The sequence below is a fragment of the Pteropus medius genome, unplaced genomic scaffold (assembly GCF_902729225.1).
Source record: "Pteropus medius unplaced genomic scaffold, Ma_sr-lr_union100, whole genome shotgun sequence".
Taxonomy (NCBI): Eukaryota; Metazoa; Chordata; class Mammalia; order Chiroptera; family Pteropodidae; genus Pteropus; species Pteropus medius.
In genome coordinates this window covers 10,198,026-10,221,074 of record NW_024352783.1, presented here as the reverse complement: position 1 = coordinate 10,221,074, position 23,049 = coordinate 10,198,026, and the positions used below count along the sequence as shown (strand labels likewise).

Below are 23,049 nucleotides of genomic sequence, written 5' to 3'. Positions count from 1 at the left end.
ATCTTCTCATAGTCGTCCCTTGAAACCCTATCTCTTATTTCTTAACTTCTCTGCACCTCAGTTTCCTCATATGTGAAATGGGGACTATAATGGCGAGGCTGCGAAACTTTAATGAGCTTATTCATATCAAGCACTTGGAACACCATATGGCCCTTAATAATGCTGGTTTCTACGATGGCGGGGGACGGGGCTGGCACATAGTAGATGTTAAATTAGTCCACTCCATGGTGTCCAGATGGGCGCGGGAATACGAGGTTGGAAGTGAGAGGTTTACAGACAGCCCGCCCGGAGGTCGGCTCCGCCCCTTCCTCCGCAGGCCTCCGCCCCAGCCCCAGCTCCTGCAGCTGTCAGGACCGGGCTGGCCTCTGCGCCAGTCCACCAAACCTGAATGTCCCATCCCCGAGCCCCCACCTTCCTTCGCCTAGACAAGTTACCTTACGCCCAGCTGCTCTTTGTCCCCGCCCCCGGTTTCCATTGGCCAAGTGGTTTCTTTGTTAGCTGGGGCGCGCCTCTACCATTGGTCGACAGAGCCGCCGATCGCGTCGTGGGCGCGGCCCCACCCCGCGCGCGGCCCCTCTCCCTCCCTCCTCCCGCGCGCCTGCTGGGGCACCGGCCCTCCCACCCCGCCCCGGGAGTGTATGAGGCGTTCTGCTACCATTTGCTGCGGCCGCGGGCGCCGAGGGCACCGGCGGCAGGGACCAACCGCGGGGATCGGCAGTGACTCGGCGCCTAAGAGGCGGGCCCGAGCGCGGAGAGGCAGCGGGCCCGGGAGGCCGCGTCCATGGGCCCGCGGCGGCCGTGCGGCGGCTGTGCGGGTGGGCGGCAGGGACTGTGCGCTCTCTGAGGGCCCGGGACGCGGGGCCCGGCGCTGAGGTGCCTGGGCGCGCCGTGCAGCGCAGCGCCGTCGTACGAGGAAAGGCCCGGGCCGCATCCCAGCGCCTGCGAGGCCGCCCTCACCGCCGGGGGCGCGCTCCGGCCTGCTTCCACGGCCCGGCTGTGAGGCGGCGGCCGGCCGGGGCATGCCGCGGCGCCCGCGCTGAGCCCGGCCTGAGCCTCTCGAGCCCACCGTGCATGGTGCCGCCGCCCCGCCAGCCACTGTCCGTCGCGGAGCGCGCGCCGGTCCGGGGCGCTGGGCCTCGCCGCCGCCCCGCTGATCATGTCGGCAGCCAAGGAGAATCCGTGCAGGAAATTCCAGGCCAATATTTTCAACAAGAGTAAGTGTCAGAACTGCTTCAAGCCCCGCGAGTCTCATCTGCTCAACGACGAGGACTTGACGCAGGTGAGCGGGTTGGGTCAGGGGTCCCAGAGCTTTCCCGAATACGGAGACCCGGGCCCTGCTCAGCGCTGCTGCAGACCCCGGCCTTCCCATCGGGCTGGAAGTTCCCCGGCGCGCGGATGCCCCGCTAGGTGTTGCAAGGAGTCGACCAAGATGGGCGAGCGTCCCTCACTGGGGGCTCCGGCTTCCCCCCCCCAGTTCTGAGGTCCGTGAGACCACAGTCTTGCTATGGAAAAGAGAGCGGACGTTGCTTGGTTCCCGAGGCGGGAGGCGGGAGGGGGTGGGGGTATATCCGCAGATTCCTGGGAAAAATAAAAATGGAGCAGGAAAAAATGTGCGTGAGACCTAGGGGGTGAGGATAGAGGAGGGGGTGGAAGTGTATTGATCGACTCGGGACAAAGGGAAAATTCTCAAGTATGCCGAAAAATAACATCCTTTCCCGTTCCCATAGCCCTGCCGTGTGATTCATGCTTTTGGGGTGACTCAATGCCTAGATTTTCTTAGTAGGAACGAAGCACTTGGAGATTGCTTGCTGCTTCACAGGACCCCCCTGTGGTCTGTTTTAGGACCGGACTTAGACTTGTCCACCCAGAGTGGTCAAGGAAGTAGGACTGGCTGGGTGGACTGTGGGCTTTCCCCTTGTCAGACCCAGCCTGCCCTTTATCGAAATAATTGTCACTGGAGAGAGGTGAGGGGTCTTGAAATCTGGAGAGGAGGGTCTTGTTCTTAAACCTTTTGTTGATGAGAGAACTGGGGGCTCCTCTCCGCAGCCTTCCCCCACAGCATTCCAGTCCCTTGGCAATGAATGAGGAGACCTGTGGGTCCTGGGGAAAGTTGGTTCATTTCTCTCTGCCTTATCTGTCAAATGAGGGCTTCAGTATAGTTGAGTATCTCCCAAACCTGCATCAGAGTCACAGTCTTTAAAAACACAGAATTCTAGGGCCCCATCCCTGGAGTGATTTAGGAGATGAGGGAATTTGTATTGGTAACAGCTCCCTAAGAGTTGGGCTACAATCCCATTGGTCCTTTGGGAACCTTGCACTGGTTGCTCTCTGAGCTCCCAGTGTTCTTGGATTTTCTGGAACACTGGGAGGGCATTGGGACATGCAGATTCCTTGGATTTCCTGACCAAGCCTTGTCTACATCCCCTTGGGACATGTCTGTGGCCCCTCCTTGCCCTCTTCCCCAGTCTCAGTCCTCTTCAGAGTTTTCTCTCAACCCACTGAATGAGGCCAGGGGAGCTCCCTTCACATTCCAGTCCAGGGTGACATAGTTGTGGCCACTCCTTTTTCAGAAGAACCCCTTAGATGGAAAACATTACTTTGAAGCATATCAGCTTGGCTGTTTTTGATGCTACTTAAGTGCTGACAGAGTTTGACTTGTTTACATGGCAGACAGGACAGTGGAGTGGCAGGGCAGAGGTTATGGCCTGGAACATGGTACCTTCTTCTGAGATCAGGTTCCCCACAGCCAGGAAAAGTCTCCTTTGAAATAAAACCAAAAGCTTAACCAAACACTCAAGGCTGCAGAGTCATAGATTGTTAGGTCAGAAGAGCCAGGTCAGCTTGGGAAGGGTAGAACTCAAGTTTCCTGGAAAGATGTTCTGGGGTGTGGGGTGGGCTTTTTAGGGAAGATTCCCTCTTCTCTACTGGATGCCTTTTTCTGAGCAGTTTATGTGGTGATGAGGATCTTGGACCAGGAGTCAGGAGACCTGGTTCTAGTCTTGGCTGTCACTTTCAGCTATGTGACTTTGAACAAATATCTTTCTCTCTATATCGTTTCATTTCCTTTTCTATAAATTGGGAGTTGGGATCCTTGGCTTACCTCCCTCACTAGGATGTTGCAAAAAGCAAGGAATGATATCTTATTACACCTTTCTTAAACCAGTGACTTCAGTTTCTTTTAGGAAACTGAGTCTAATAAATATATTTTAAATAATAAAATATATTTATTAGACTCATGGTCAATACTGAGTTATAACCCTGTTTTAAATATCCATAGGGTATTTTATCTTTGCAAAGATAGGTTCTAAAAATCATAAAACCAGATATATTAATACATATATCAAAATTAGATTAAAAATGTAGGTCACGGTTCTCATTCAGTCTAGCATTAAAGATGTTACAAAGATACATTGAATACCACCAAGTATTTACAGACATATATTGTCAGAAAGGTCTTTCTCTGATTTTAGCAAAGAGAAATCATTCAAAATTTATACTACTGACATGATTTAACTTTGGTACGTTATTACTGTTTCTCCTACTATAGCAAGTTCTAGTTTTCTCAAGGCCTTTTTCCAACTTTTATGGAAATAAAATATATTTCCAACCTTCAAATAAAAATGCTATCCTCAAATGTACCAGGTTGGTATATTCACATATATCCTTTACAATTTTAGGCTAAGCAAAGACATGCATTTAGACCTATATTAACAATATTAAAGCAAAAAGACAACCCAACTTAATATCAAGAGAAATTGTGACCTTCTATGCAGTGTTTGATATAGAAAACTGATGTTGACATATTTTATTCCATATGGTCACACATGGTCCAAGAACATTCAAATAATAAACCAAAACGAAACATGTTAAAAGATTGATCTTCAAACATGATGCCACGCTTGTCTGTGATCTGCCAACATAAAACCACATCCATTCCTCAGTGGCCACCAAAACATTCAGCAAGCTTCTTTAACTGTGAGCTGTTTGAAACTACCAGTTTGATCACTATGGACTATTTTTTTCAAGCTCTGAATAGCAACTGTAGGGATCTCAGCAGGGATTGGAGGAACCAGCTCAACCTTGGCATAGTGCCAAAATGTGGCCACTAGGCTTGGAGTAAGTCACAACAGTGTTTACCAGGTCCGGGAGCTTCTCTGAAAGGTTATGGACAAATCGGGCCGTGGTTCTAAGATGGAAAGTCTGTGGCCTCGAACCTAAACGTTTTTCTTACAACTTAAAAAAATGAACAAAAACCATCTCTAGAATAGTAAATTTGGATTTAGGAAGTTCCTGAGCTTGGCAAGGGTTGTTCTGAGAATATCCTGGTTATTCCAGGCAACTGCCAAAATTGGTAGATGGGGTACTTACACTTCATAGGGCTTGTTTTCTGGTTCTTAAGCTTAGGTAAACTAGTAGAATAGGATGTGCATATTTGAGCTGACTCTGTTAAAATTTTTATTTAAAATCCTGTTGATTATTAATTTGATTCAAAGGGGCGGGGTCACAAGTTTAAAGTACTTTTCTCTTTCACTATATTGACATTTGAATTGTGGGTTTTGAAACAGGCCTGAGTCCTCTAGGGCACAACTAGAATGGTAGTTTCTGAAATAATGAGTGGGGCTATTTGTACTGGGAGAGATTAGGCCAGTTTTCTACCTCCTGGGATCTTTCAGGAAGAAACTGCTCTTGAAAAGAGGAGGGAAGGTCAGGGCTGTTGCCAACAGCTTTAGCTGCTGCTCTCTGCATCCGGCCCTCCCCCAGCCTCTTACTCTCATCCTCACGGCTCCTTTAGAAAACCTCAGCCGATCAGTTCCCATCAGTCTCCCCTAAGTTACTGTTTCCTGCTGCACTTCCCCCACCCTGAGTTTATGTTAGATTATCAAGGCTGGAAGATAGATCAGAGATTATTGAGGCCACCACCTCTTTAAGAGGCAAAGGCACTGAGACCGGGGAAGCAGCGAGACTGGCTTTTGCTCTGGGATGTTATAGTTCCCGGAGCAAGCGATAATTTCTCTGAGCCTCCTGATTTGAGCTTCTTTCCTCAGCTGTGGACTTCATTTTTTCCCTTAGAAAGATACAGAAACCTCTTTAAGGGACTGCATTGTAGCATCAGACCTGGAAGGGACTGAAGATCCCTTCTCAAGGGTAAACTACTTTTTTTCATGAGAAGACTGAACCCCAGAGAAGGGAGAGCTTGCCCATTGCAGGGACACAGAATTCTTCATCCACTATTCTTTCCCCTACTCATATTAAGAGTCTACAGTGGCCATTCCATAAACACACAGTGAGGAGAATAATGTCAAGAATGATTATGTTGCAGAGGGTGCCTTGGAGGGCAGGCTTTGGATATCCCATCAAGGGACCTTGAGTTTGTTGGCTCAAAGCAGAGGAGTTCTTTACTCTCTCCTCACCACTGGAATTCAGAGTGATTCAGTATAAGAAAAAGCAACAGTCCTTTATCATGACACCCTCCAGTGCCAGCCCCTGTTCACAGGGTGGCGTTCAATTCTTCTACCGTGCATTTCTCTACATAATATGGAACTTAAATACACAGTTAAAACCTTTTTTAACCTAAACTGTATATACATATTTGCTCTGCAACATGTTTTTTTTCTGGTTAGTAACATGTCTTACAGCTCTTTTCATGGAATTACACAATATGTACCAAAATCGTTGTGTATAATGTACCATCAGGGATGAACCATAGTTTAACCATTCCCTTATTGATGGACAGCAAGGTTACTTTTGGGTTTTACCATTATAAACAGTGAATGCTTCAGTGTACAGCTTTCTAAATGCTTTTAGATGTATGTGTGCCTGCATGAATGCAAGTATTTATTTGAGGGCAAATACCTAAAAAAGAATGACTGGGTTGGCATCAAGCACATAAATTTTTTTTACAGGTATCACCAAATTGTCTTCCTAAAATGGCTATCATATTATTGTCAGGATTGGATATTATCAAATGATTTAATTCTTTAATAATTTCCATGATTACCCGTGAGGTTAAGCTTCTTTTTATAATATTTATTGAATGTTTTATTTCTTTTGTGAATTGTCTGTTTGCTCATTTTATCCACCCCCTTATTTATTTGTAGGAGCTTTCTGCATATACTCTAGGTCAGAGAGCCACAAAGTTTTTTTATAAAAGGCCAGGTAGTAAATATTTTGGCCTCATAGACCCCTATGATCTTTGTGGCAACTATGCAACTTTGCTGTTACAGTGCAAAAGCTGGTGTGCAAAGCTGCTGTAGACAATACATAAACTAATGGGAAATGACTATTTCCAATAAAACTTTATAAAGGCAGGTAGCTGGCAGGATTTGGCCTGTGGCCATAGTTTGCCAACTCCTGCTCTAGATATTAATCTGACACCTGTCATTATTACAGGTATTTTCTCCCAAGGTGTCACTTGTCTTGTAATTTTATGTAAGGACATTTATGATAAGGTAGTTTTAAATATGAATGCATTTAAATCTTTATATGTTTTCCTTTATAGTTTGTAGTTTTAATCTCATGCTTACGAGGGTCTTCTTTCCAAGATTATAAAATAGTCTCTTATATTTTCTTAGTTCTTTTATACTTATTTTTATGCTTAGTTTCTTAATCCATCGGATCATGTTTTAGGAAAATAATCTGGCTAAAGGTAGAAGCTCTAATAGAGGCACTTGAAGTACTCCAGATAAATTACAGTAAAGGTCTTCTCCAGGTCAGTGCTGGCCAGGAGGGAAGGTGTTGTCAGGCATTAGGGACAGGATATTGGCATTTGGTCAGAGATGGGGGTTTGGTTAGAGGTGAGGAAACCTGGTTGGATAAAACTAATAAGAATAACAGATTTGTAGTAGATTTAGGGAGTGAGGAAGAGTTAAAAATAATATGGTACGATTGACCTTCTGGAACTGGAGGTCCAATTTGGCCCATTGGTGAATCACCCACTCAGGTAGTTGGTGGTCAGAGCTGGAGAAGAGGTGGGGGCCAGGGTAGGAATTCTGAAGTCACAGGAGTGAATGCAGTTACTCAGGAGGCTGTGTAGAGTGAAATGAGAACAGGGGGAGTAGAAGCGGGTGGGAGGTGAACTGGAGTGGTTAGTGGTTAGTGGGAGCAACAGGTCTGGAACCCAAGGTTCTTGGCTTCTGGGCCCTCTTCCCAGCTTCAGTGTGGGTTTCCAGGAATCCAGGTGGATATTGACCTGATGTTGTGTCTCATTCTCCTGCTGACTTGTGTAACTTTAGGCATCTGGATTTGAGTTCTAGTCCCTGGTCTACTGCCGTTTTGCTGTGGGATTTTTGCTGGTTGTTTTCCTTCTCAAACCCGATTTTCCCAGGCGGGGGATGAAGAGTTTGGTCTTGATCTCTCCCAAGGCTCTTCTAGTCCTCCCACATCTCCTTTCAGACCTCCTGGTATAATTCTGTATTCCACTGTGCACATACCCCACTGCCAGGGCTGTTGAGGTCTTGGTAGGAATCCCAGATATAAAGGTGGGTGGGCCAGGACTTGGTCTCTATGAATTATTACATTGACTTTCCTTTTGTACATATGACATTCTTAGATTCCAAGATATAGAACTTCTTTATTTGGTTTAACATTTATCTCAAAGTGATGGGGAGATTTCATGCCCACCCTCTTTAGAAGATTTATAATTTATGCTTAGATTGGTAGATTATTTAGCAGGGAGTGTGTCAAAAATCCCAGACCTTGCAAGTGGCCAAGAAGCACGTGAAAAGATGGTCGACATTATTAGTCATTAGGGAAATGAATCTCATTTCTCATCACCAGGATGATTATAATTTAAAAAAAAAGGGAAAATAATAAGTGTTGGTGAGGATGTGGCAAAATTAGAACCTTCTTGCATTGCTCATGGGAATGTAAAATAGTGCAGCCACTATGAAAAATAGTTTGTCAGGTCCTCAAAAGAATTACCATATGACCTGATAATTCCACTTCTAGCATATACCAAAAAGAATTGAAAGCTGATATTCAAACAAATACTTTTATGCATATGGTCATAGTAACATTACTCACAGTAGCCAAAAGATAGCAACAACCCAGGTATCTATCAATGGATGAATGCATAAACAAATTGTGGTACATCCATACACTGGAATATTATTCAGTTATAAAAAGGAATGAAATATTGAGACATGCTACAATACTATAGAACCTCAAAAACGTGTTAAGTGAAAGAATCGGACATAAGGTCACATATTGTTTGGTTCCATTTATATGAAATATCCAGTATAAGTAAATTCATGGAAACAGAAAGCAATTAGTGGTTGTCAGGGTTCTGGAGGAGGGTGGAACTAGGAGTGCCTTTTAATGGAATCAGGGTTCTGTTTCGGAGGTGATGAAATGTTCTAGAACTAGAGATGCTGATTGCATAACATTGCGAATGTACTAAATGCCACTGAATTGTTTATTTGAAAATGGTTGATTTTATGTTATGTGAATTTTACCTCAATAAGAAAAAAATGTACAAGAATCAATGTGTCTCTCTCTCTCTCTCTCTCTCTCTCTCTCTCTCTCTCTACACACACACACACACACACACACACACACACACACAAATAAATCCCAAACTTGCCCTCTGTTCCTTGTGGCATTTGGAGTGAATATCTGATTGTTTCTAGAGCCTATATCAGGGATTGGCATTTTTTTTTTAAGTGCTGAATAGTAAATATTCTAGGCTTTGTAGGCCAACAGGCTAAATCAGGGAGTTTATGTAGGTTCTTATATAACCATTTAGAAATGTAAAAGCTATTCTTGGTTTTGGGCCTTAAAAAAATAGCCAGTGGGCTAGATTTGGCCTACCAGGCATAGTTTGCCAACCCCTGGGTTAGACCAGCCCTGTTCAACAGAGCTGTAATGTGAGCCACATATGTAATTTAAAAATTTCTAGTTGCCACATTCAAAGATTAAAAAGAAACAGGTAAAGTTAATTTTAACTATATTTTATGTAACCTAACATATCCAAAATATTTTCATTTCAATATGTAAAGAAGTTGTGTGCAATTTTACCTTTACAGCACCTACCAGTTCAGACTAGCTGCTTTTCAGGGGCTCCATAGCCATGTGTGGCGGATGCCTACTATGTAAGATGGAGGAGGGTGGGGTGCAGCTCTGGCTGCAGCAGCCTGGGCCACAACTGGGCCCTTGAGACCCTAGTACAGGGTAGGAAGGCTGTACTTCTGGGTTTTTCTCCATGGGAGTGTCATGCAGACAGCCTGCATTAGGAGGATTCCTGGAACACTGGCTCTCTCGGTACCCCTGTTTGTGTTCCTCCCTTGGTGTCTTTTTGCCAACTTTTAGATGAATGTTACATCTTCTTTGGTGATTCTTTTTAGTGTGGTTGAGAGTTCTTGGGCTCTGATCCTCACTCTCTGTCCAGGGGCAGAAGGGAGAAGGGTGCTGGCCAGGGCCAGGCTGTCCTGTCCTGTGGGGAATGAGAGCTTAGGGGACAGGCTGGCATACCCCTCTAGGCTCATTGCTGGACGTGGTGACTGCAATTTTGACACTGCCCTTTGTCTTTGCCGAGTGTTTTGCAGCTGTATCCTAGCTGCTTTTTTCTCTGCGTTCTAGCCTGCTACTTGACCTTTCTCTCTAAATTCTTTTTCCCTTGCTACACAGAAGGACTACAATGGAAGACCTGTGTTCTATTCTTGGCACAAACTGTGCAGGGTGACCCAGGAAGGTCACTTAAGTTCTATGCGCCTTGGTTTCCCGCCCATAAAGCGGGTGACCATATTCTATTTACAGGGAGTGGTGTGCTAATGGAACGGAGGGAGGGTGCAGGCCAGGCCTGTGGAGGTCACTGAACCCCCTTTATGGTAATTAATATTCCAGGAAGCATGCTGAGGACCTCTCCTGTGGGAAATAGCCTTTGTTTAGGCTATTTCCAGATTTCTAGGACCCTGATGCTGTTTAGCTGCAATAAAGAAATTTGACTTAGAATGTTTATCTTTAAATTGTTCTCAAGATGTCATTTAATTTTGAAAGAGAGAGGAGAGCATTGCAATCAGGGAAAAGAGACATAGGGAAGTAAATTCTACTGTGACATCTTTGTGCTATGTGGGAGGGAGGGTGGGGAACAGTGTGAAGAGCACTGGATGCTAATTTGGAAGCATTCAATCTGAGAAAACAGGCTTTTATTTTATCCTTAGAATCGCACTATCCAACTCTCACTTTCCCATCTGAAATGATACAGTTGGACCGGGTCAGTGATTTTCAAACTTTCATAGAATCTCGGAGCCTTTTACTGACAGGAATCTCATATGAAAATGCCATGTATGAAACAGTTCTGGGTGACATGGGGTTGGAGCCTGGATCTTGGCCTCTTGGCCACTTCTCTTTCCCACCTCTGGGGCCTCTGGTCACCTCCCTAGATTTTGTGGTTGTTCCAGTTTTAGCAGTTGAGGTTTGTGTGAAATCAGCCAAGGTGGTTTCACAGCTGCCCTGGGATGGAACCCCAAAATGCCCAATCTCACTGCTCCTATCATATTGTCACTTCTTTGGGGGACAGGAGAACCAGTGAGTTGATCTGCTGGCATTTTGTCTCTGTAGACTGGAACTGGAATCTTCCAAACCACTAACTGGTTTTCTCAATCATGGTCATCCTAGTTCTCATGAAACCACAGCCTGGTTTTTGCCTGGAGTTTGCAACCTTTTGACTTCTTCCTCCCCTTAAGCTCAGATTGGCGTTTGCATGTTGTGCTGGATGGTGGCCTGTCCTCGTCTTTGGGGCAGCTTGCAGTGAAAGTGAGTAGATGGGCCTATCAAACTTTCCTGAGCCTCCACTGCACTGAATCAAGTGTTATATACCATGGTCTCATTCCTCCCTGGGCAGCTGGGGAGGAGAGCAGGGCTGGTGGCAGCATGGCCACTGTTGGAGGAAGGAATGTGGAGTTTTATAGAGGTTGGGTGGTTTGCCCAAGTTCACCAAGATCCCTAGCGATGCACTGTGATACTGAACTCTGTTCAACAAGGCTTCCATGCCAGTCTTCCTGTGGCCAGGAGGCCACTTTGGCTTATAAACTTGGTACTGTTTCTGTAGGAGGCTGGGGTATTGCAAAATAAATCAAAGCTGTTTAATGAACTTCTAATTCCTAGCCATGGGAGGAAGGGCCTGCAGGTGCTGGGTGATCCCTCTCCATTAAGCAAGTGGAGAGATTGCCCCCAATTTGCAAATGGAGCCAATGAGGCCCAGAGAGATTCAGTGACCTGCCTAGGTCACAGGAAGGCCAGTGTGGGTTTTTCCAAAGTCTTGTTTGGCCTCCCTGTCTGATAACAAGTATTAACCTTGGATATCAAAAACAGGGCCTTACCCTGACTTGGATTCCTTAGTGTGTAGGAGTACATGTGGGGAGGGCAGCAGTGCAGGACATTTTGCAGGTCCTTGTGCAGGTCCTAAAATCGCTTCAGCCTCAGAGTATCCCACAATTCCCAGACAGGCTGCTGGCTTATGGCAGTAACCAAATCTTTGACATAGCCCGGAATAGGAAGCACTGTTTCCCCCTGAAGAGGAATTCAGAATCAGGCAATATTTATGTCCTTGATCTCTGTAGGGGCACAGGTTTTAACAGGCAGACCAACAAGGTTCCATGGTGCACCTTCAGACCTGGCCTTTTACCTCCTAATAGTCCGGCCCATAGCTAAAGGAGCCAGGGGCAGGAGGATCTCAACTGGTTCAGCTGGGAATCTCAACTGAACCAGGGAAAGAACATGTATCTCCTGGGTCTCTGGGTGCCACACCTAGGGCCTTGCTACTTATGCTGGTAAGCAACCTAGGTTCAGGGAGCCTCAGGCTCAGTGGGGTTGTAGTATTCATTTGTCTTCCAGTTGGGGACCTGCTCTGACCTAAATATGTGACACAGTTCCATTTTTTTCATCTATATTTGCTCAGGTAAGGGATTGAAATGGTAGGGGGCGGGGCAGGACTCTCAGCTCAGATTTGGGTTTACATCCTGGCTCAATTTTAATGCTGATTGAGCAGTTTACTCAGAATTTAAGTGTCTGTGTCCCTCCTCTGAAAACTGGGGGCTTTAATAATACCCATGTCTTTGGGTGACTATGAGGATAGTGGAAGATGTAAGAAATAGCCAAATTTGTAAATAAATGTTTGGTATATAGTAGGCGTTCAGTAAATGGGTTCATTTTGTAAGCACCGACTCAAAGAGAGCACCTGCCTCTGTGATTCTGTGGGACTGGTGACCCTCAGACTCTGTTTCTGTCTACCCCCATGGCCACAGAACAAAGCCCAGGCTGCCTCCTTTCCACTGAGCTGCTTGGCACCACCCTAGCACCTTCCTCCAGTTAGCCCTAGGGATTGGAAGGGCCATAGTCATTTTGCTTGTTTGGGTTTGATTTTCAGCCATGTTTAAATATAAAGATTGAACTGATTTCAAGAATTTTTAGTGGGCAGAAAGTGAAGAGGCCAGGTACCAGACAATATTAGAGAGCATGGGCAGCTCCAGGGTACTGTCTGTGGCCAGCGGCCAGCGCAGCAGCCTGAGCCCCTGCCAAGCCCAGGGAAGTACACAGTGCCGATCTCATGAGTGGCAGCAGCAGATCCCAATTTCAGAAGTCATTGCAAGAAAGTGTCTGAGTCATCGCCATCAGTGAGGTGGGGGCACTAAGAGAAACTTATTCCACTGGTGTTCGTGAGAACAGTTGTCTGGGAATCAAAGTCCTTATACCCTGTGGCCTGAGTGAAGTAGCCAGAGGAGGGTAGAGAGCAGCCAGGTCTAGTCCCAAATTGATGGGCAAGAAATCTGGCGAGAGCATGTCCTGGTCCTTTGGTTACCAGCATTGATTCAGCCGGCAGATGGATCCTTCTGTCCTCCTTCCTTTCTGCATTTCTAGCCTTTACAAGTCACCCACTCTTCCAGGGAGTGGAGCCTTCTGCCAACGGGACCCTTCTGTAGGGTCTTAACAAGTAGAAGTTGCTCCTTGCAAAAGCGTCAGAACTAGCTCTTCTGACAGGCAAAGAGCCCTGACTCTCGGTCCCTACAGCCCCCTTCCCACCTATAAACCCTGTGAGCTTAGGGATCCTCTTCTTTGGGGGAGCTGGGCCAGCTAGCATGGCCATGCAGCCTTCTATGGTGCAGAGGTTTCCTACACTAAATCGAAGGAGCAGTTGACATGCTTTGGGATTATTTATTGTGGTGATAGTAATTCATAGCAAACAGTAATTCCTGTGTGCCAGGCCACTATTAACTCATTTATATTCACAACAGCCTTATGAAATAGATAAGAAAACTGAGAGGGAAAGAGGTTAGGTAACTTGCCCAAGGGTGATACAGTAAATGGTAGAGCTGGGACACAAACCCAGATGGTCTGACTCACAGGCTCCTCTTCACACTGTTTCTCACACTAACCTGAGTGGGGTCAGGTGGGCCTTCTGGATGCTAGATCTCTGGCTGTGTGTGGCCCTTGGTCCCTCAGGGCTGTGGTCAATCCTGCTGGAAGGGTGTGTGTATGCTGGGAAGGGTGTGGTTGGAGGATGAGACTCTGGCTGCATTTATTTAGATTTTCTGTCTCTTTTTTTTTCTCTTTCCATTGCACTCTCCTGTCCTACCTGTTTTTTTTGTTTTTGCTTTTGTTTTTGTTTTTGTTTTGTTTTAATGGGAAGCACTGCCTTTTGAGGGAAAGGATGTGACTCTTTCCATCAAAGCTGTTGCCCCAGAAATTTGTCCCCATGCATTCTTTAGCATTCCTCTCTTTGCCACAAATAGCGTCATATTCCAAAAATCCCATGACCATGGGCCCCCTTGTCAAGACCAAACAGGGAAAAGACTTTTTAAAATGTCACTTTCCTCCTTTCCCTCCAGCTGTTGCAGTCCAGTGAAGAGCCCTGAGCATGGGCTGGGCTTGCAGGGCATGGGCACAGGCAGAGGACTGAGCAGGCAGATGAGTTGGGGAGCAGGAGGGGAGAATGAAGAGAGGGCCATCAGCCTCATGCCTTCGCCCTATCTGTGCCTGGGATCTATGGACCTCTGTGTATGGGTTTGTTTGTTTGGTTTTTTTAGGTGAAATTCACGTAACATAAAATTAACCATTTTAAAGTATGTAATTCAGTTGCATTTAGCACATTTCCAGTGTTGTGCAAATACTACCACTCTGTAGTTTAAAAACATTTTCATCACCCCAAAAGAACACCCAGTAACTATTAAAGCGGTTATTACCCACTCCCCACTCCCAGTCTTCAGCAACCACCAGTCTGCTTTCTATTCGTATGGATTTACTTATTCTGGAAATTTCATCAAAACGGAATCATAGAATATGTGACCTTTTGTCTGGCTTCTTGCACAGCATGTTTTCAGAGTTCAGTCATGTGGTAGCATGAATCAGTATTTCATTGCTTTTTTTATGGCCGAATAATATCGGTGGATATTTGAGCTCTTTCTTCCTTTTGGATATTGTGAATAGTGGTGCTAAGAACATGGTTTTTTTTGAGCACCTACTATCAGTTCTTCTGGGTAGAGACCTGAGGTAGAATTGTTGGGTCCTGTGGTAATTCTGTTAGTGTGCTGTGTTTCGAATCAGTAATTCAAGCCAGATGTGAGCACTGCAGACTGTTGGGTGAGAGGACAGTAGAGGTAAAGCTGGAAGAGGTGGTAGAACCAGTACGATGCTGCTCAAAGCCTAGTACTCCTCATATGGAGAAATCCAAAATGGAGAACTGGGGGCCCAGGGCAGCCCTCATGTTGCAAGCACTTGTGTACAGCTCTGAGGTGGTGGCAGAGCCACTTTGAGCTTCGTTCCTTCCTTCCTTCTCTTTTTGTCTAACTTGAAGATCAGCTGAGCTGCCAAGAAGGAGCTGAGTTGGGGCTTTAATATTGTTGGGAGGAGCGCTGAGGTGCATGGGACTTGAAGGCCAGACAATGTAGGGAGACACTGGTACGCTCCAGGGTGGTGAGGTGCATAGGGAGCTACTGGTGAGAGGGCCATGGTACTTGATATTGGGCCTCCAAAGGATCCTGGGGTTGGGTAGTGGGAAAAGACCTTATCTGAACCATTTGCCACTCTATAACTAGTTTTCAAACTTTATTTCTTTAGCTGTTGAACAAGGAGCCGCTTGAAACAGAATGTGGAGCTCACATATGTTAATGCTGGGAGGAGGAATGGTGCCATCTATGAGACCACCTCACCTCAAACCCCTGCCCTACCACACACTCTACAGTGCCCCATGAAGCATAACCTTTGGGTGTCTACACTGTTTGAAGACCACTGATTTACTCTAACCCTTACATTAATATTTTTTGATATAATGAAATATTTTATGCATACGAAAGAGCATAAGTAGCATATATGTACAATATATGTACAGTATTCCTAAGGAACACCCAAGATACTTGATGTTTCCAGTGTTTCAGCCTCCCTTGGTGACTGGGATCCAGGAAACAGGTGTTGCCTTTGTGGAGTTCATGCCCCTCTCTGGCCCTCTTCTCCATGGCAGAGGTTTGCCTCGTTGAAGGGAAGGTTTCTCTGGCCAGCTGTGTGGAGGAATCTGTTCATTTCTAGACTGACTGTAATGCAGCTGCTGGGGGCAATTCTGGTGTGAGATGCGGCTTTTTAAGGTAGTGCTGTTGAGAAGAAAGACTCTGAGTAGAAACCTGGAGATGGACCTGAAGTCTTATTTGTGTTTGGACTGACAGCCAGAGAAGTGTGATCAGTAATCAGGTTGGGATAACACTGCAAGCAGAGCACTGGGAGAAGCAGGGTTGTTGTGGGGGCAGGACAGGCCAGCTATGATCTGAGGACATGCTGCTGTGGGGGTGCGGTGATTGGCTAGTTCAGTAGGTCTCCAACTTTTTCTTCTGAAGACCCCTTTATGCTCTTGATTATTGAGGCCCTCAAAGGCTTTTGTTTGTGTGCATTGCATTCATGGTATTTACTGTATTAGAAATTAAAACTGAGAAATTAAAAATATTTCTTAATTCATTGAAAAATAAACCTGTTACATGTTCACATAAATATTCTGAAAAATAACTTTTCCAAAACAAAAAAAATTGCTGAGAAGAGCCATAGTATTTTACCTTTTTTGCAAATCTCTTTAACATCTGTCATAATGAAAGACAGCTGGATTCTCATATCTTCTGCATTTGATCTGTGCGTTACCATGTCATATAGCCTCTGGAAAACACTACTATACATTAGTGAAAGAATGAGAGTAAAAAGGCAAATGATGACTTAGTATTTTTATAAAAATTGTTTTGGCTCATGGACCCCCAAAAGGATCTCAGGGACTGCCACACTTTGAGAACCATGAGTCTAGGTCAAGTTGGGCCATTTACATGAAGGCCTGGGAATGCCTTGATGGGAGCAGCAATGAGGACACCTATCATTATGGAGCTGATTTGGATGCAGAATCTGCGCAGACACTCAAGGCAGCCCCAGGAGTAAGGCGTCAGATATGGGATGAACAGAATGACGAAGGAGCCACCGGTAGACACCGGTGGATGAGTGCCTGCTTTCTTTAGCAGCCAGCACCCCAGGGACTGGCTCACCCTTACTTCCTGCTGCCAAGGACTCTCTGAGGAATAGTGACGTGCTAGTAAGGTACACAGCATGTGGTAGGGACTCAATGTGAAAACAGTGGGGTAGCTTTTATTCTCCTTACAACACAGATAAGAGTGAGACTTGGGAAAGGAAGTTGCTTTGCTTTTATGCTTCACCACTATACTCTGCAGCTCTTGGAGGGGTCAGAGATGACAGTAATTTTTTAGGATGGAGACTAGAGCAGTGACAGGGCCAGCTGGGTCACCCATGTGGGAAGTGAGAGGCAACTGAGGATTAACAGACTGGGGCAAGCAGTTCTCATCTTAGCTCTGCTGTTGATTTACTTTGTGGCCAGAAGGCAAGATAACCTTGGTCTTTTCATCTATTCACTGAGCAGTGCTTAGACACCAAACCCCATCCCAATTCCTAACCTGGAGCTTCATGTTTAGACACATGGGTAAGAGGCATGGAGGTAGCCAGGTGGAGTGCCCCTCTCCCTGGAGATATGGGGCTGAGACTAGGGTCAGAAGTCAAGGTGGAGAGGGAGATTCAGAATCCTTGGTCTAGTAGTGATGGTTGAGTCCTTCCTCTAAATGTGGACAGGAAAGGTGTTCAAGGGAATCTTGGAGAAGTCTTCAGTGACACAATTGGGATTTTTAATTTTGTTTTTTAAGAACTTTGGATCAACCCTCAAATTCGGCCTCAGGAAAATTGTCTCTTCTCTTTGGGATTAAAACACTCCTCAGGTCCTGGCCCTTAGATTTGGTTACTGGACAGGAATTTTGATATCTTCGATGTTAATGAGAATTAATCCCATAGACTTGGATTTTTTAGTTACACCACCATTTTTGTTATGACTGTATGTTTTATGGCATCTGTTAAGGAAAACATTTTCCCTTCCCCTTTCTTCTCCTTTCTTCCTTCCCTGCTCACTGCTTCTGCCTTTCCAGCCCTTCCACGTCCTCATTGGTGGGGAAGTCTTTGTGGAAAAGCCTGTGTAGGTTTCCTTTGATAAGTATTCAGCTTGAGCCTGGTCTGTATAGCTGGAGCTGCCCGACTCCCAGTCTGCTTATAAGGAACTCTTCAGGACCCATGCCCCCACCCCCCAATTCCAACACCTGCTTCAACTCTTTTTTTCTATTTTGGCTTTTGAGGAACTAATTGTCCAAACTTCACATTGATAGTAGTGTTTACTTCTTTGGTCTCTCTTAAAGTAAGTTTAAAAAGTCACCAACCATGTACACGAATGTTAACAGTTGCCAAAAAGTGTAAACAAACCCAATGTCCAACAAGTAGAGAATGGATAAACAAATTGGTGGCACATTTGTGCAATGGAATATTACTTGGCCATAAAAAGGAATGAAATATTGACACATGCTATAACATGGATGAACCTTGAAAACATTCTAAGTGAAAGAAGCCAGTTGTTGCAAAAGACCACATAGTGTCTGATTCCATTCATATGAGATGTCTAGAAGAGGCTACTCTAGAGATACAGAAAATAGAGTAGTGGTTGCCAGGGGCTGGGTTGTAGATTGGGGACGGAAGGAGTACGGGTTTCTTTTTGAGGTGGTGAAGTGTTCTAAAATTGCTTATTGTGATGGATATACTTTAAATGGGTGAGTTGTATGATGTGTGAATCGTACCTCAAAAAAGTTATTACAAAAATACCTCCAAGCAGTTACTACCCTCACCTCGATTTTATTTTTGCTCATAATTCACATTTTGCTAAACTTCTGTAGGCATACCTCATTTCATTGTGCTTTGCAGATACTGTGTTTTTTACAAATTGAAGACTTGTGGCAAGCTTGCACTGTGCAAGTCTGTCGGTGCCATTTTTTCCAACAGCATTCGCTCAATGTCTATCACATTTTGGTGATTCTCACAATATTTCAAACTTTATTATTATTATTATTAATTTTATTATTGTATTATGGTGATCTGTAATTAGGGATGTTAATTTTGTAATTGCTTTGGGGTGCCACAAACTGCGTCTGTATAAGACGGCGAACTTAATTGTTGTATGTTATGACTGTTCCACTGACTGGCCATTTCTCCTTCTCCAGGCTTCTCTATTCCCTGAAACACAACAATTTTGAAAGTAGGCCGATTAATAACCCTACAGTGGCCTCTAAGTGTTCAAGTGAAAGGAAGAATCACATATCTCTCACTATAAATGAAAAGCTAGAAATGATTGAGCTTGATGAGGAAGGCGTGTCGAAGCCAAGGTAGGCCAAAAGCTTGGCCTCTTGCGCCAGGCAGTTAGCCAAGTTGTAAATGCAAAGGAAAAGTTCTTGATGGAAATTAAAAGTGCTACTCCAGTGAACACACGAATGATAACATAAAGTGAAACAGCCTCATTGCTGATGTGGAGAAATTTTAGTGGCCTGGATAGAAGGTCAAACCAGCCACAACATTCCCTTAAGCCAAAGCCTAATCCAGAGCAAGGCCCTAACTCTTCAATTCTGTGAAGGCTGAGAGAGGTGAGGAAGCTGCAGAAGAAAGACTGAAAGCTAATAGAGGTTGGTTCATGAGGTTTAAGGAAAGAGCTGTGTCCTTAACATAAAAGTACAAGTGAAGCAGCAAGTGCTGATGCAGAAGTTGCAGCAAGTTATCCAGAAGATCTAGCTAAGATAATTAATGAAGGTGGCTACACTAAACAACATATTTTCAATGTAGACAAAACAGCCTTATGTTCGAAGAAGATGCCATCTAGCACTTTCATAGCCAGAGAGAAGTCAATGCCTGGTTTCAAAGCTTCAAAGGACAGGCTGACTCTCTTGTTAAAGTCTAATGCAGCTGCTCACTTTTAGTTGAAGCCAGTGCTCATTTACCATTCTGAAAATCCTTGAGCCCTTAAGAATTATGCTAAATCTACTCTGCCTGTGTTCTGTAGATGGAACAACAAAGCCTGGATGACAGCACATCTGTTTACAACATAGTTTTCTGAATATTTTAAACTTATTGTTGAGACCTACTACTCAGAAAAAAAAGTTTCCTTTCAAAATATTACTGCTCACTGACAATGTACTTGGTCACCCAAAAGCTCTGATGGAGAAGTACAAGATTGATGTTCTTTTCAAGCTTGCCAACAGAACATTCCGCCCATAGATAAGGAGTAATTTTGACTTTCAAGTCTTATTAGTTAAGGAATACATTTTGTAAGGCTATAGCTGCCATAGACAGTGATTCCTTTGATGGATCTGGGCAAAGTAAATTGAAAACCTCTGGAAATGATTGACCATATTAGATACCATTAAGAACATTTTATGTATCATATGATAGGTCAAAATATCAACATTAACAGAAGTTTAGAGGAAGTTGACTCCAGCTCTCATGGATGACTTCAAGGCATTCAAGACTTTTGTGGAGGAAGTAACTGCAGATGTGGTGGAAATAGCAAGAGAACTAGAATTAGAAGTGGAGCCTGTAGATGTGACTGGGTTGCTGCAATCTCATGATAAAACTTGAACAGATGAGTTGTTTTTATGTATAAGCAAAGAAAGTTGTTTCTTGAGATGAAATTTACTCCTGATGAGGATGCTGTGAAGATTGTTGAAATGACAACAAAGGATTTAGAACATTCCATAAACTTAGTTGATAAAGCAACAGCAGAGTTTGAGAGGAATTAACTCCAATTTTGAAAGAAGTTCTGCTATGGTTAAAATGCTGTCAAAGAGCATCAAATGCTACAGAGAAATCATTCATGAAAGAAGTGAATCGATGCAGCAGACTTCATTGTTGTCTTATTTTAAGAAATTGCCACAGCTACCCCAAACTTCAGCAACTACCATCCTGATCAGTCAGTAGCCATCAACATGGAGGCAAGACCCTCCAGCAGCAAAAAGATTATAACTCACTGAAGGCTCAGATGATGGTCAGCATTTTTTTTTAGCAGTAAAGTATTTTTAAATTAAGATAGGTACCATGTTTTTGTTTTAAAGACATCATGCTGTTGCACACTTAATAGACTACAGTATAGTGTAGTCTATTATAGTGTAGTCTATTATTATATAGTGTAGTCTATTTATTCACTGGGAAACCAGAATATTCTTATGACTGACTTTATTGCAGTGATCTAGAACCAGTGATGTACCTGTATTTGACATCTTCATTTCCCATTCTCTTGTCCTTTCCTGTTTGACATTTGGTACCCATGAGTAGCTCACACCACAGATGCTACCACCATTCTACTCTCCATTTTGGTTGTCCTAGGTCCCCAGGAGCATGCTGTATGGAGGTGGTCTTGGCCTCACCCTCTGATACACACTCATGTATGCATGCATGTATGCACACACACACAGCTTGGGATTCTGGAGTGGTCAGATGTGTGGCAGCATTGCAGAATGTGTTCTGTGCCGAAACCAACAAGCCATCAGATAATATTATTTAAAGCTCCAGTCATTATTTTACCAAATATTTATTGAGTGTCTTTGCCTTCGCCCTGTGTTGCATCTGCTTTGGTAGAGGGGGTAGGACTGTCAACAGATTGTCATGAGGTTTGGGCCTCCATGTAAGTCTAGAGGAATGGGCCCCAAAGATACCAGGCCTTGTCTTGGGATATGCCCTTCCGACTTGGATGCGCCCATCCATCTTGAACCCTGGCCCCCGTAACACACTGCCAGGTTGGGCGAACACACTGCCAGGTTGGGCGGCACTGTGCGTAAAACTCTGCTGCCACCTTGGAAGGAACTTCATCTTCTGCACACACTGGCCGACATTACACTGGCTCACCTGTGTTGCTTTTCCCAGGCTGATGTCCCCTGACTTCTATTTCTGAAGTTGGTCCTTTGCTCATTCATCAGGAAAGCCTCTCCCAGACCTCCTCTGTGTTCCACCATGTGGAATTCCTTTCCCTTTGCTCCACTTTTGCTGCCTTTGTCTCTTTGTGAGTATTCTCAGTAGCTGTCATCTTTGCATTAACAGTTTTGTGTCCTGGCCTTTGGCAGCAAAGGTTGGTAAACTGTGAGTTTCTCCAGAGTTCTATGGCTGTATGTCCTGGATAATTACTAGAGTCCCTGTTCATTCCCCAGAGTGTCCCAGTTTAGATGATAATTTACAGGATTACTCTACTTATAAGGCTCTGCTTTCTCTGTGGTGGAGTGGAGATGGGAGCCTGTGCTCACACTTACATCTTTGCATAGGAAAGACTTCCTTCTGGATAAGAGCCCATGATCTCTGTCACTCCTTAACAACCCATGGGGTCTGACCAGGCTGGGTGGGTGGCTCTGTGGGAAGTTTGTTCATTCTGTAATGATGAATTCCATACAAGTGCTGTGCTTTGGGACCACATGTAGGCCCTAGGTCTCAGCCCTGTGTCTGGGGAAGGCTCTGAGTAATGTGCTGATCAGGACCAGACTGCCCAAGAGAATACCCTACTTGGGAATGTGCTTCCTGCTGTGATAGTGCCAGCCTTCACCTTTGGAAATGGCTCAGTGATGTGGAGAAGCCCTGTCGAGTGGTTAAGGGCCAGATATGGGGCCAGGTGGCCTTGGCTCATGCTGCCCTAGCTCTGTGGTCTTAGTCTTTCTTCACACCTCCATTTCCTCATATACACAATGGAGGCAGTAATGGTACATACCTTACAGCAGTAGTCCCCAACCTTTTTGGCACCGGAGACCAGTGCTTCAATGAGAAGCTAATGCTTAATGATCTGCGGTAACGCTGAGGTGGTGATGCTAGTGCTGAGGAGTGGCTGCAAATAGAGATGAAGCCTGACTTGCTCACCCACTGCTTACCTCCTTCTCTGCAGCCCGATTCCTAACAGGCCATAGACTGGTACTAGTCCATGGCCCAGGGGTTGAGGACCCCTGCCTTACAGGTTTGTTGTGGAGATTGAAGAGTAAGTGATGCGAAGTACCCAGAGCCTCATAAGCCATGGATGTTCTGATAACAGTGGGGAGCAGGACAGATGTGACTAAGAGGAAACTGAAGGGCATTTTAAATAGTTTCCCCAGCATGCTCACTTAGAGTGAGTGTGTGTCTTCTAGGCCAGCGGTCCCCAACCTTTTTGGCACCAGGGACCAGTGCTCCTATGAGAATCTAATGACTGATGATCTGAGGTGGAGCTGAAGTAGTGATGCTAGCGCTGAGGAGCGGCTGCAAATAGAGATGAAGCCTGACTTGCTCACCTGCTACTCACCTCCTGCTCTGCAACCCATTTTCTAACAGGCCACGGACTGGTACCAGTCAGCAGCCTGGGGTTTTGGGGACCCCTGTTCTAAGCCACATACCTCATGCTTTCTGATAGCTGGTGAGAGGCAGCCTTTCTCACTCATGAGGCTGGACTTTATGCCCCAATCACATGGCCCTTGGTCCTTATGTTGAGTCATTGCAGAGGCTGTGGCATGATTATGAATATCTTCTTATTGGCTGATTGTTCTTTTGCTGACTTTTGGAGGCAGATGCCAGGTCCTGGAAGCTCGTGCTAGGAGATGGTGCCCACATTGAGGAATGTAGTTTGGATCCAGAATGGAATGGCCAACAGGTTGATGTTCTCTGAGGCTCAAGAACACGATATGTGTCTTACAGAGGAGTTTCAGCACAGTTTGGTCC

The 23,049-nt window shown here is 45.0% G+C and overlaps 1 protein-coding gene and 1 pseudogene across 12 annotated transcripts in view; one reads left to right on the top strand and one right to left on the bottom strand.

The window, feature by feature from the left end:
• The first annotated feature begins 600 nt into the window (after positions 1-600).
• The window catches only part of MPRIP (myosin phosphatase Rho interacting protein), a 146,141-nt gene continuing 123,692 nt past the window's right edge, over positions 601-23,049 (top strand). For 4 of the 12 annotated variants that reach the window (XM_039847600.1, XM_039847594.1, XM_039847595.1 and 1 more), the window contains exon 1: positions 602-1,279. In XM_039847600.1, the coding sequence (XP_039703534.1) occupies positions 1,157-1,279 (123 nt within the window). In that variant the 5' untranslated portion in view covers positions 602-1,156. Of the gene's footprint in view, positions 1,280-23,049 lie in introns of all 12 variants that reach the window. The other 8 variants (XM_039847598.1, XM_039847597.1, XM_039847603.1 and 5 more) reach the window with 5 other exon arrangements.
• On the bottom strand, positions 3,806-22,732 carry LOC120589763 (ATP synthase subunit g, mitochondrial-like; annotated as a pseudogene).